Raw genomic sequence first — 13,172 nt, forward strand, 5'->3', positions numbered from 1 at the left:
GCATCCCTTCCTTCTGTTGTGTCAGCTGCATCTGCAAACCTGCTGAGGGAGCACTCACTCCCAGGTGACAATGACAGGAGTCTGTGCTAAGACCATGTAGGGAGTTTATAACTGCTTTGCCCTACAGCAGTTGTCTGCTTTGTCTAAGGTGTCACACACTGGCAGTTCAAGGAAGTGTAGATTCAACAGGACAAATTTTTAGTTTGAGATCTCCAAGGAAAAAGCATTCACATAACTTAAAGGGATGGATGTTTTCTCTGAATCAGTAGATATACTACTGATCAGAAAAGATTCTGACTGGCAAGCTGTAGACAGGAGCTTTGAACATTACAAAATGGTAAGACCTCCCAGCTTTCCTCATTCATTCCCCTATAATGAAGACTGATGAAGTCATAGGTAGAAACTGAAAACTAAAGAGACTGAAGATGGATTTATAATTGCTTACAAGAGCATCATGGTCACCCAGCAAAGCATCTCAGGTAAGTCTAGTTTTCACTGGTACTCCTAACCTTCCTGGTAAGAACAGTTGTGTAGCAAGTTAAAAAAAATTAAGGTCCTAAAATAATAACAACAATGAAATATTAAATGTATGAAAGTGTATTGAATTAAAGGCAAGTCTGTGCTCTTCATTTTCCTATTTTAGCTAGATACACAGCTGCTTAGGAAGAACACCTCCAGTAGTGCCAAAACTATGTTCTCATGTTTACCAGAGTGCAACCTAATACTGCTAATTAAAAGTCTGATGATAGTGTTCAGAGAAGTCAGCCAGAATTAAGGGAATAAAAAAACAAAAAAAGGAAGCACACCGAATACAGACTTAAAAAATAAAAAGGAGGAGGTTTTCCTTTCATAAAGTGGTCACTGTAGAGGAAGAAGCTTTACTGGCTGCTAAGGGTATCAGAGAAACAAAGCAGTCCAGGCTTAAAACAACATTTACACTTGTATGCTACCACACAACTTTGTTAAGCTATACCTATAGGATATAGACAGAAAGAAAACTAATCAAAATGTCCACTGTGCAGCACCTTGTGCAACACCAATGTTGTATCCTGTATTTTGTGTTTCCCAATAGTCAGCAGTTTGAATAGGATTCTGGGTTACTAATTTTAATAATGCGGCCTTAGTTTACTCATTCAGGAGATCCTTGTGTACCAACAGTTATTCAAATGACAGATTATCATATATTTTAATATACAAGATTCACCTTTGATATAGTCAGAGAGTGACAAAACCTCTACTCATCTGACGAGGCAATTTCTTCAGGTAGATTAGTGACTCTAAATCTATATTCAATCACTACCAGATGCTGTGTAAGCAAGTTCCATTGGGAACATAATTTCCTTTTCCTATGCACTTGACTAAGTGCAAAAGTCCATGTTGTCATATTCCTCCCTGCCCTCGAAAAGTAAATGCCAGAGACATGACATTATTTTAAAAATGTTCTCAAAGTACTACAGCACTGTCCTGCATTTGTTGTATAGTTTGGGACCTTGCAGTGAATCATGTTTTCATCATGCTCAATCCCTATTTCTTATAAAAGATTATTCTGCTCTTGATAGAATTCTAGGCCTGGCTTAGCTGCTGAATCAAGAGACAACACATGAGACTACATGAGAGAGGAAAATGCTGGGACAACCAGGTTGTGGAGATTTGATAGAGAAGCTGAACATAGAAGTGAAACCAGAAGATTAGCTCTTTAACCTTTTCTTGGTTTTGCAAGTCTGTAGAGATACACATAATTTGGCATTCTGATTGACATGTGGTAATTATTAGTTAGAGTACAAAAACTCCCAAAACTGACTGCAGTGTGTTGACCTGGTGGGATGCCAGATCCCTTGCCAAAGCTGCCTTGTAATTCCCCTCCTCATCTGGACATGGGAGACAGAATATAATAACAGTCCCTGGACTGAGATGGGGACAGGGAGAGATCATTCACTGATTACTGTCACAGGCTTGGGGAACTCTGTGACCAGTCAAATCAGATTAGGGTTATGACAAATGGAGCCAAATCTTAAAAACACCTCCTCTCCCTGCAGGGGGACAGTAAATGGAGTCTGTTGTTAGTTCACCGCATCTTCTCTCTGCCACTTGTTCCTCCTCAGGGGAAGCACTCACACTTCCCTCTGCTCCATTGAAGACAATCCTCCACAAGCTTTTACAACATGAGTCCTTTCCACAGGCAGTTCTTCACAAACTGCACTGGTGTGGATTCCTTCCAAGGAGTGCAGTCCTCCAGGAACAGACTCCTCCAGTGCAGTCTTCCCATAGGGTCACAGCCTCCTTTGGACATCCATTCTGCTCTAGTGTGGGATCCTGCATGGGCTGCATGTGGCTATCTCCTCCACCATGAGCCTGCATGAGCTGCAGGGGGGCAGCCTGCCTCATCATGATCTTCACCACATGCTGCAGGGCAATCTCTGCTCCAGCAGTTGGAGCATGTCCTGCCTCTCCTTCTGTTACCTTAATGTCTGCAGGGCTGTTTCTCTTGCATATTCTCACTCCTCTCTACTCTGGCTGCCATTGTTCTTGCATAATAATATTTCCCTTTCTTAAATCAGAGGATCCTAAAGTTGGAATGGACCCATTAGGATCATTGAGTCTGGCTAGCCCTGCACAGGACACCCCTAGAATCACACTGTGTGCCTGAAAGTGTAATCCAAATGCTTCTTGAACTCTCTCAGGCTTGATGCTGTGACCACTTCCCTGGGGAGCCTCTTCCAGTGCCCAGCCACTCTCTGGGTGAAGAACCTTTTCCTGATGCTCAACCTAAACCTCTCCTGACTCAGCTTTGTGTCATTTCCTCGCGTCCTGAGAGTGAAGAAGTGGGCACCTCCTCCTCTGCTGTTTTCCCACCACTGCAGATGGTGGCCTTGGCCAGCAGCAGGTCCATCTTGGAGCCATTTGGCACTTGTTCTGTTGAACATGGGGGACACTTCATGAAGCTTCTCAGAGAAGTCACCTCTGCAGGTCCCACTCTGCTACCAAAATCTTGCCACATAGACTCAAATGTACTAACCATCAAGTTTCTTTTTGGTCAGCAGTTCAATACTTTTCCACAGTTCAATTTTATTTACAGCATCATTTTAATAAGCATAACTTATAATTAAAAAAATACGGAAAACTCAGTGTCAGCAAAACATTTCCAGCTTTGTTTTGGTGTCTTACAGACATTTCTAAGCTTAGGCAATTGAGTTAAATTATTTTCCATGACTCACATAAGTCAATGGAGAGCACTGATTAACTTCAGTCTAGTCACTGCATTTCAAGGTCATTTATGTGTTGACATACACTGAATGTTTCAAAATACCATCACTCCATTCCTGATGTGATAGTAACCATATTCATTTAAGTCAAAAGTTTTGCACTTAAGGCATAGTCCAATATCAAAAAAAGAAGCAGGATAGGTTTTTTTTCTGCTAGGAAGCTTGTGAACCTGTTTTTGTGCTGTATTCTTATGTATTAGGACAGAAGAAATTGTTCATTTTCTGCTTCCCATATTACACAGTTCTGGTGGGATTCTTTTTTTTTTAATCTCTTTTAACTGTCAGTCTTATTAACATATCAGAAATCTTCATGTGTAACAGTGACGTTAGTCATTGTCAATACATATTTTATGTTTGTATGTATATATATATTGATAGCTAGAACACAGAATGACAGCTTATTTCTGAAAAAGACTTTACAGCTTTAAGATGGAGATTAACAGGCAGTTTTCCCTTAGAAAAAGTCTCACCCTCACGTCAAATGTTGCCAATATCATAAGATAACATACCAAAATATAGCCATGCTCATAAATCATTATATCAGAGCTTTTGAATGGACGAATGTTCTCATCTCAGTTACTCAGTTCCTTTAGCAGTCTAGTAATTTATGTTTGACGTACTCTTCAAACTAAAGAGTTTGCAAGAGCTCTTAGCAAGCAAGGAAATGCACAGACAGTGGAAGCAGGGGCACAGCACAGGAAAGACACGGAACAGGTCTAGAGGAGGGCCCCAAAGACCATCAGAGAGTTAGAGCACTTCTCCAGTGAGGAAAGGCTGAGAGAGCTGGTGTGATCCAGCATGGAAAAAATAAAACTTTGAGGAGATCTTACTGCAGCCTTTCAGTACCTGAAAGAGGTGTATAGGAAAGACAGGGACAAACTTCTTAGCCAGGCTTATTGTGATAGGACAAGGTGTAATGATTTTTTAAAAATAAGGTTGGTTTAGATTAGATGTATGGAGTAAGTGTTTTACAATGTGGGTTGTAGAACACTAGAACAAATTGCCTTAAAAGTAGTCAGTGCCTCATCCCTTTAAACATTCCCAATGAGATTGGATTGGGCTCTGAGCAGTCTGCTTAAATTGAAGACGTTCTTGCCCGTGGTGAGGATGTTGGATGAGATAGCCTTTTTAAGGTGCCTTCCAACCCAAATTATTCTGTAATTGTAAAAGGCATGATAAAACATATGCTTACCTGCACTTGGAGGTGGTCTACAGAAAACCTGTTGCTTTCACATATGCAATCTTTGTCATACAGACTCAGTAGAAGAAATGTGGCTGTTTAAGGATACACTTTGGTTCTTAAAAGCACTGCAGAACCCCTAAAATAATTTGTGTAATGTGGCTATTCATCCATTTGCTCTATCTGTTATTAAATTTTGGAACTAGTATGGGAATCTTAAAACATAATGGAAAATTTACTGAGAAACAAACAGTAATTTTTATATGGTTTTATTTTAAAGTGAGGCAATGTGAGAGAGGAGTCTTCAGCTGATGAACTGATTTGGCACCAAAGTTGATACCAAATGCCAGAGATCTACTTCACATTCCTTCTTTTTCTTGTACTCTATGTTCTTGTCAACTCTGTACTTCCAAGTTGACTGAGAAAAAAGGAAACAAGACTGTGAACTTTTCTGATAGGAGAAGCATATGGCTGACAGAACTAATCACAAAACCTATGAAGATGGAGGAGTGCCTTACTCAGCTCTTAAGCCATCTGCCTGTAATTTTGGTGTTACAGCAAGAATTCCATCCAGACTTATGTTACTATCGTCTGATGGTGTAGCTGTTAAGTTGAACACCCTGGATTCTATAAATAACCTTGTCCAGTCATATCTGAAATTTTTTTCTCTAACTAAGATTTTAAGATGCAGTGTTATTTCTTTATTTTTCTTTAATGATTGCATATCAGATTCTGGGCTGCATCTCTGTCTCAAGTGGTTGGTTGGTGTTTGTTTAGCACAAAATCCGTAGTGATTTCTGCTTGTCACCTCTCAATCTGTTGATAATTGATTTTGCTTTTTTAAATTTTTTTCTTCTTTTTCTCATTTTGTAACTTCTTTTTCATTTGTCAAAGATCTGCTTCCTTTATGAATCCTGTGGAATCTTTGTTGCAGATATGTGGGATAATCACTTTCTATGAAGAATCGTTTTTCTGTTGTCTTGGCTAAAATAATGGATCGAAGATAGCTCATACTGCTGCATACCATAGAATAGTTATTGAAGAAAAAAAATAGTCCTGAAGTTTCACCTTCATGTGACCTTTATTTTTGTCTAAACTGGTTGACTAATCTGTCTGTCTGTCTGTTATTGACAAAACTAACTTAACAATATGTGTATCTCTGTTTGATTCAATTGAAGCTGTTGCCTTGTCCCTTTTGTAGCTGTAGCCAGACATTCTAATGGATTAAAGTTTTTCTTTAATGAAGTGTTTAATACTTTCATTCTAGAGTTTATCCTAATAACGACTAGCCTGCTATATTCTAATCAGACTTTGGTTGTCACTAATTTCTTTGACACCAAGAAGATAGTGCTAGATTATAAAGAATTACAGTAATTATTGTATTTGGTGTCTGTGGCTGCTAAAGATAATGGTTTGCTATGGTTTGCAAAAGTTTTAAATGGAAATTAAAGGAGAACTCTTTTGGCTTCTTTCCTCCCCAGGCACATTTTTAAATCATCATAATAATTTACCAATGACTGAATTTATTGAAGGTGTGTGTACTGGTCAATGGATAACAATTATGTAAAGCAGTCAGTTTGACATACTTTATTGGTACAAGAATTGATGTGGAGATTTTACTTTTAATTCAGAGACTGTCTCAAAATTACTTGATTTGACTTGCCAAGTAACTATAGTCATACTTGTGACAGCTCACTAAGTTGTGAGATTGAGAGAAGCTTGTCCACGCGTGCTGTCTTTAGTTTTTTATTTAGCATACTAAACCTAATCCTTCTTCAATGCTGGCAAATGTAGTGCTGTGCTAGTGAAATCAGTTTTATTTTTCATCTTATTTTAAAGTTGGTATTTAAATCATATAATGTAGGTGAATTTGTAAAATTGTCTCAAATATGTATTCATTGGGTGGCTTCCTGAATTCTAAAGGATGTGTTTGTTTCTATATCAATACCTTTGTAGTTCCAGAGCATTCTAACTAATACTTCTTTAGAAGAACTGAAATATGAACATAGAAGACAAGATTAAAAAGTGTATGGAGGCATTCTGGTTTTGGCACTAAAAATCAGTTGATTAAAAAGAATTTTAATTTCTGATTAGCCAAACAATCCCATTTCTTGTGAAAAGCTCAGTTTTTCTTCTAACTGGTATAAAGTGTCCAATGTCCATCAGTCAGCCATCAGTCAGATATTGCAGTGTTGTGAGGGTCTTGGTGTTATGGTGCAGTAGCTTTAGTTTGAAAGTACTTTATACTTGAAAGCTGTATATCTTACTTTGCTTATCTTTATTTCTGTTGGGTTAGTAATAGTTTTGAAGAGCTGGAATAGATCCATGTGTAGACTACTTATTGGCACAAATGAATTCCTTGTTTTACCCAAATCAGCACTTCATAGAAAAAAATCAACTAGTGGCTAAAATGCTGATTAAAATTAGCTTCCAGTGCTATAAAGGTTGCTGTAAACTGTAAATTTAAAATTTTTTATACTGTAAACTAACCCTTTCTATATAGAACATTCAGATCTTTCACTTTCATCATGTCTCAGTTGTATTACCAAGTTACTCATATCCATGGTTAAGAACAAAACATGAGTCTACCCCACTGTAAATGGAAAATGTAGACTGTTCTTTTTCCATTCCTCTACTTGGTGCAGTAACTTGGAGAAAATTTGGTGAACAGAACTCAAACTGTTGCCTGAACTTAAATTCTTACTCAATTCATGTCAGTTCTGGTTGTTTTTTTTTTTATAGCTCATACTGTGTAACACTCCCCTGTTGACATTATCTAAAGATTTATTTTTCCTGCTTCCTCTAATTATTAATTTAATAAATCAGCATTTTGAATTTTTAAAGGCATTAAAATACTTTACTTCATAGAAAAATCAAACACTATATTTGTGTGGGAGTAGGGGTAAAGGTTTTACTACACAGTCCTTACATCATTTCCATACCCTACTGTGGTGAAACCGGGTTTGTCACCAGTTTCTTACAGTGTCAGTATTGCAACAAGCTTGTCAGTACAATCAGAATGTCTGAATGTCATTGTCTGACAAACATCTTTAATGAGTTTCCTGTGTCATGTGACTTCAGATCTATTCCTTGTCTATATGTCTATTTGAAACTTTTTTTTTTTAATGTGTAGCTTGTAATCCACTATTATAATTTTTGAATAAACAGAAACAGTGTACCACAGAATCGCACAATATGCTAAGTTGGAAGGGATCAATAAGTCCAGCCTCTGGCCCTGCACAGGATACTGCAAGAATCACACCATGTGCCTGAGAGCACTGTCCAAATGCTCCTTGAATTCTGTCAGGCTTGGTGCTGTCACCACTTCTCTGAGGAGTCTCTACCAGTGCTCAGTCACCCTCTGCGTGAAGAGCCTTTCCCTAATATCCAACCTAAACCTTCCCTTACACAGCTTCAGTCCATTCCCTCAGGTCCTGTCACTGTCACTGTCACAACAGAGATGTGATCAGTGTCTGCCCATCCCCTTCCCCACACAAGGAGAAGATGGAACTGCAGTGAGGTCTCCCCTCAGTGTCCTCCAGGCTGAACAGACCAAGTGACCTCAGCTCCTACAGCTCATACAGCTTCCCCTCAAGACCCTTCACCTTCCTCCTGGCCCTCCTCTGGACCCTCTGTAGCCTTACATTAGGCCATTGTGGCACCCAGAAGTGCCCCCAGCACTGGAGGTGAGGCTGCCCCAGCTCAGAGCAGAGCAGAGCAGGACAATCCCCTCCCTTGCCTGGCTGGTGATGCTGTCCCTGATGCCCCCAGGACACAGGTGGCCCTCCTGGCTGCCAGGGCACTGCTGACTCATCTTGAGCTTGCCATCCACCCAGATCTCCAGCTCTTTCTGTGGCATGCTTTCCCAGTTTCCCAATGGCACATCTCATTCCCCAGTCTCTACACATCCAGTGTTGCCCCATCCCCAATGCAGAATCTGGTACTACCCTTGTTGAACTTTTCATGATTGATGACTAATTTGTGTACTCTGAACCTGAAACAATTTTCTAGGTGAATTGATGAGTGTAGCTGGAAGGAGAGATAAGGAAATTAAGATTAATATCTAAATATATTAAGCTTTGATCTTGTGGCATTGTTCTGGAAATCTGCTGTATTTCTGTGAGCTGATTGAAGATTGACTGTAATTGCTTTCTGTTGCAGATGAGCCAACACGTTCTTTGAGTGGTCTTATCTTGAAGAATAATGTAAAAGCGCATTTTCACAACTTTCCAAATGGGGTAACTGACTTCATTAAAAGTGAATGTCTGAACAACATTGGTGATTCTTCCCCCTTAATTAGAGCTACTGTAGGTAAGTTTGTTCTTAATGCTGTTCTCTGCATACTGAAAATGTTTCTGATACAGGTGAGAGCTGTACTAGGGACATAAGAATTTACTAAATTAGTAAAATTTTTTGTTTCTCATAATTGCCACAACCTCACCATGTTTCAATAAAATTTTTCTTTATTTTGAGTATATAGATGTCATATTTTAGATTCCTGTTATCTTAGAAGTGATATAGCAATTCAGTTAGTATTTCTTGCAATGTAACTGAATGTAAGTTTATTTGAATCTGCTTAAATTGAGCTTGCTGCCAGTTTATGTGCCGAAAAACAGGAACACAGTGAAAGTCTGACTTAAGAACTATTGCATTACTCTGATTGCATCAATGAAATGCTTCTATTAGCTGATTTTCTGCACCCCACCCCCAAATGCAGATATATGCACATCCCTTCAGGGAATCATCATACCATGCATAAGGCATTCATGTAAAGTGCTTCTGTCAGAAAACAGTAGATAAAGTGTGGTGTGCAGAACTTCATACTCTAATAAAATCATGAAATGGTCTCATAAGAGACCTTAAAGATGATCTCGTTCTGTGAGAAGTTTTATTTTTTACATGAATTTTTGATTTTGTAAATACTTTGTTTTGATAAATGTCTGTCATAAAATACGTATATGTCATTTTTTTTTACTTAGCTTGAGGTAAAGTTGCTTTTCTGTCCTTTGATAATACAATTTCCTCCAATGTTATAATAATTTTCCTGGTTTGCTCAAAATCTAGAAAAACATAAAATATGTTTGAATATGGAAAATGGGTATAGGTGTTAGTTCAGAAAAAAAATTCAGCTTCTCTGATTTGACCCATCCCATAAAATAATCTATCAGTTACTGTTTAGAATAATTTGCTTTCTCCATAGGATTCCTTCTCCAGGCATTTAGGTTACAGACTAAACACTAGAGAAAATTGCTCATTTCTTAGCTTTTTCCTGCTGTCTTGTCAGTTGTGAAGCTGCTTTACTATGAATTCTATTAATGACCAATGTTCCTAATGAGTATAGAAACAAGTCTTTGAGTGGCAAGTGCTCTTTGAATTTCAAGTTGTAGAAGTCATGCTTGCTTCTTTGTTCATAGTTTTCAGTGAAATACAATAGAGCTAGCTAGCTAAGGAACATATTCCAGCTCCATTTGGTTTACTGTATTAGGGTTGTTTGGTGATTATCTGTAGGGTGTTTTTTTGAGGGAGGTAGGGGTTGTTTGTTTTCAAGCAGTTACTCTTTAGTTTTTACTGATAGAAAATGCTTGTGGATTAGTAGCTCAATTATTGTTCAGCTTTAAGTGATCCTTGCAGGGATAATTAGGATTATTATGAAGATGAGTAGCAGCTGATGAACTACGTGCTTGCATAGGTGTTGCTGTTTTGTATGTGTTTGGCACCCTTCTGTTTGAATTGTTGGATCCTTGTAGGTGTCTGAACCTTGGTCTGGTACCCACTGGCTTCTTGGTACTAGTGAGGTGTAAAGATGTTACTACCTACCTAGACTGCCTTCTTAGTATGACTTGGCAGCTGGAGATTAGAGCTGCTCTTTCTGATGAGTACATGTTTTTGCGGGTAAAGCTCTATCGATTTAATGAGTCAATTGCAAATAACATCTCAGGAATTCTGAGAGCAAGATGAGCAAGTACATCAAAATGGCATCATAATGCAGTATTCACTCTCCTTTGTGGTCTCTAGCATCTAGTGCTAATCATACAAAAGGTGATACCTTTTGACCCAGATGGAGGCAAACTGATTAATCCCATCTTCAGAAGTCACCTTGCTGAGGAAAGTGAGCCTGTGACTTGAGACCTAATGATAACTGCACATTGTTTTATCCTTAGCTTATTCTTATTCGAATTCTAATCCCCAAATGAGTAACAGAGCATATCTTGTCTGTGCTGTTAAACTGTGGTACAGGTTTTAAACCCCCATGTGCTAATTTTGAAATACAGATTCACGCTGCATTTGTTAGGGACCCACAGATCTACAAGGATATAAATTCATCTCTTTAGAAAGTGTTCTGCAACTGTTCTTAAAACTTTCTAGGGACTCTAGTCTGGGCAGAACCTTAGTGTAGCTCCTGATTGAAGGCAAGCAGGGAAAGTAGTTCAAGTATTTGAAAGCAGTGGAGGAACTGGAGCAGTTCCCCTATAAGGGGGAATTTCATTATGAGGTTCAGATTTTAAAAGTTAAGTTCAGAAATCAGCTTCAGGAGTTACAGAGGAAAAGCACCATCTGTACAGAAAGTTTATATTGACATGTATGGTCTGAATTTCATGCCAGATCATTTCATCCTCTGAAGTCAGTTCTAGGGCCTTGAAAAGATCCAGCATATTGCATCAAAGGAATAATGCAAAAGTATCTATTAGTTACTATGTGTTCTGTCCAGTATGTCCTTCGCTCTGTAATGTCGTCCTTTATTATTGTGTATTTAACAAGAATTTTGGCATTTATTCCAAAGAAAAATGATATATTGTGAGTAGCTTAAGGAAAAAGCTTGGGAAACTTTTTCCATCACTTTTTGTTTGGAAGATTACTAGTTGTTGTAGTAGTGTTCATATTCATTGGAAGCAACTGCTGGCAGCATAAAGGATTGTGCTAGCTGATGCATTTTGTATTGAAGCAAAATAGAAGTTCATCCTAGTTTATAAGTAGCCTTCCCTGTCCCTGTCACCTAATTAGTTTTCCCCAGGATTTCTGTATGTGCTGAAAGCAGAATTAGTGACTCTTTGAGTTGACCTGTCTGCTGGCTCTCACATCTCCTAACTGGGTGACCTACCATAGTGTTTAAGCTCTTAGTAGGTATCTTGGTCTTAGAATGTGTCCTTAATGTTTTGTGTAAATACAGTAAAGTTGTGAACATGTAATTTATTATTAGGTTGTAAGTTTCTTGAATGACAGATTCCCACATGCATGCTTTTGTGTCATAGTAAAAAAGAGGTGACTTTGGGTAGATACTCTGTATTTATTAAAGGTCCAGATTTGTACAGTGTTTAGTAAATTTAGAGCCAGAGCTGCCCTGCTGTGTTATATAAATGTTATAAATTATTATTTCCTTAAGTGAAGTTAGTTGGTGCTTGATTTCTAGTGTTTGAGCCCTTCATGGTAGCAGGAAGGGGCAACTCATCTTTGCTGTTCAAAGCCCTTCAAGTAACATTTGCAACTAAATATACTTCCTCTTTTTATTCATGCCAGTCCTTTACAAAACCATAACGTTCTTGGCCCTTTAGATATTTGAGAGGGAAAAAAATGGTATTAAACATGTGAAAGCTTTTGAGATCTCATTTTCTCTGTCCTTCTGTTTCTTTTAGGCATTCTGATAACAACCATTGCCTCAAAAGGGGAGTTACAGAATTGGCCTGAACTCTTGCCAAAGCTTTGCAGCCTGTTGGATTCTGAAGATTACAATACCTGTGAGGTAAGGAGATTTCCAGAAAATAGAAGATGATAATCCGAATTTCATTATTTTTATCTCTCTTCACAGACACTGTATGTGTAGTATTGTGCACATCTCTCTATGGATTTATAGGTGCCCCATGTGTTCTCCTTGCAGAGCAGTGGCTCAGATTTGATAACTTTTTCTTCTACCTGTGGTCCATGTTCTTACTATTCATTCAAACAAATTTATTTTCTTTGCATGAAAGTGGAATAAGATTGCAGATGGATACAGTATCTCTGCTGAGAAGGCTCCTGAAGTTACTGTTCCATGATGCCGAATCTTTCAGGCTCCATTAGCGTCGTTAAGTTGATGTTGAATTTTGTCTTATGTAAAAGTAGTGTTCATTGTTCTTCTAGCTTAAACTGGAAAAGTGATCAATTGCTATATCAAAGTGAAACGAACTGTTTTGTTTAGTCTGTATGAAGGGAAATAACTAAGTAATAGTTTTAAACTATGAGAAAAAATATAAAGCTATGTCTGTAAAAAAATAAAGATCGTGATCACCATTTATGGTGACCATTGGAATTACTTGATAATGTCTCCATGAAAGTGTGAAACATTTTGTATAAAGTGAACCTCAGAGATGACTAATGATCCAGGATGCCACGTTGTTGTGTAGTGTTTTGGTGCTTCTTTCTCTCAGGAGAAAACCCCCACATTTGAAATTCAAATTGACCACCATTTCTGTTTTGCCCCATCATGAATTATGAAAGGAAATATTATATATGCAATTAAATTGGATACTTCTGTCTCATTCTACTTACTTCTCAAAGAAAAATTAGCTTTTAAGCATTCTTTGAAATATATTTGGATAGATAAGCATCAATTAAACTTAAGTTATCACTTAGCACTGCTGACTCTCCCAGCTTGAGAGCTGGCAGATGCTCAGATGCTGATTTAAATAAAATACCTTTAATAATATTTTGATTTATTCATTAATTAGTTAGCTGCATTTACAGTATTAACTAGC

General features: G+C 38.0%; 1 protein-coding gene across 2 annotated transcripts in view; it reads left to right on the forward strand.

Annotated features, from left to right (window-relative positions):
- TNPO1 (transportin 1) overlaps positions 1–13,172 on the forward strand; it is a 54,280-nt gene that overhangs the window by 11,447 nt on the left and 29,661 nt on the right. For both annotated transcript variants that reach the window (XM_062512991.1, XM_062512990.1), the window contains 2 exons: positions 8,605–8,754; positions 12,075–12,181. In XM_062512991.1, coding sequence (XP_062368975.1) covers positions 8,605–8,754; positions 12,075–12,181 — 257 coding nt within the window. The remainder of the gene's footprint in view (positions 1–8,604; positions 8,755–12,074; positions 12,182–13,172) is intronic.

Source organism: Cinclus cinclus, chromosome Z (assembly GCF_963662255.1).
Source record: "Cinclus cinclus chromosome Z, bCinCin1.1, whole genome shotgun sequence".
Classification (NCBI taxonomy): Eukaryota; Metazoa; Chordata; class Aves; order Passeriformes; family Cinclidae; genus Cinclus; species Cinclus cinclus.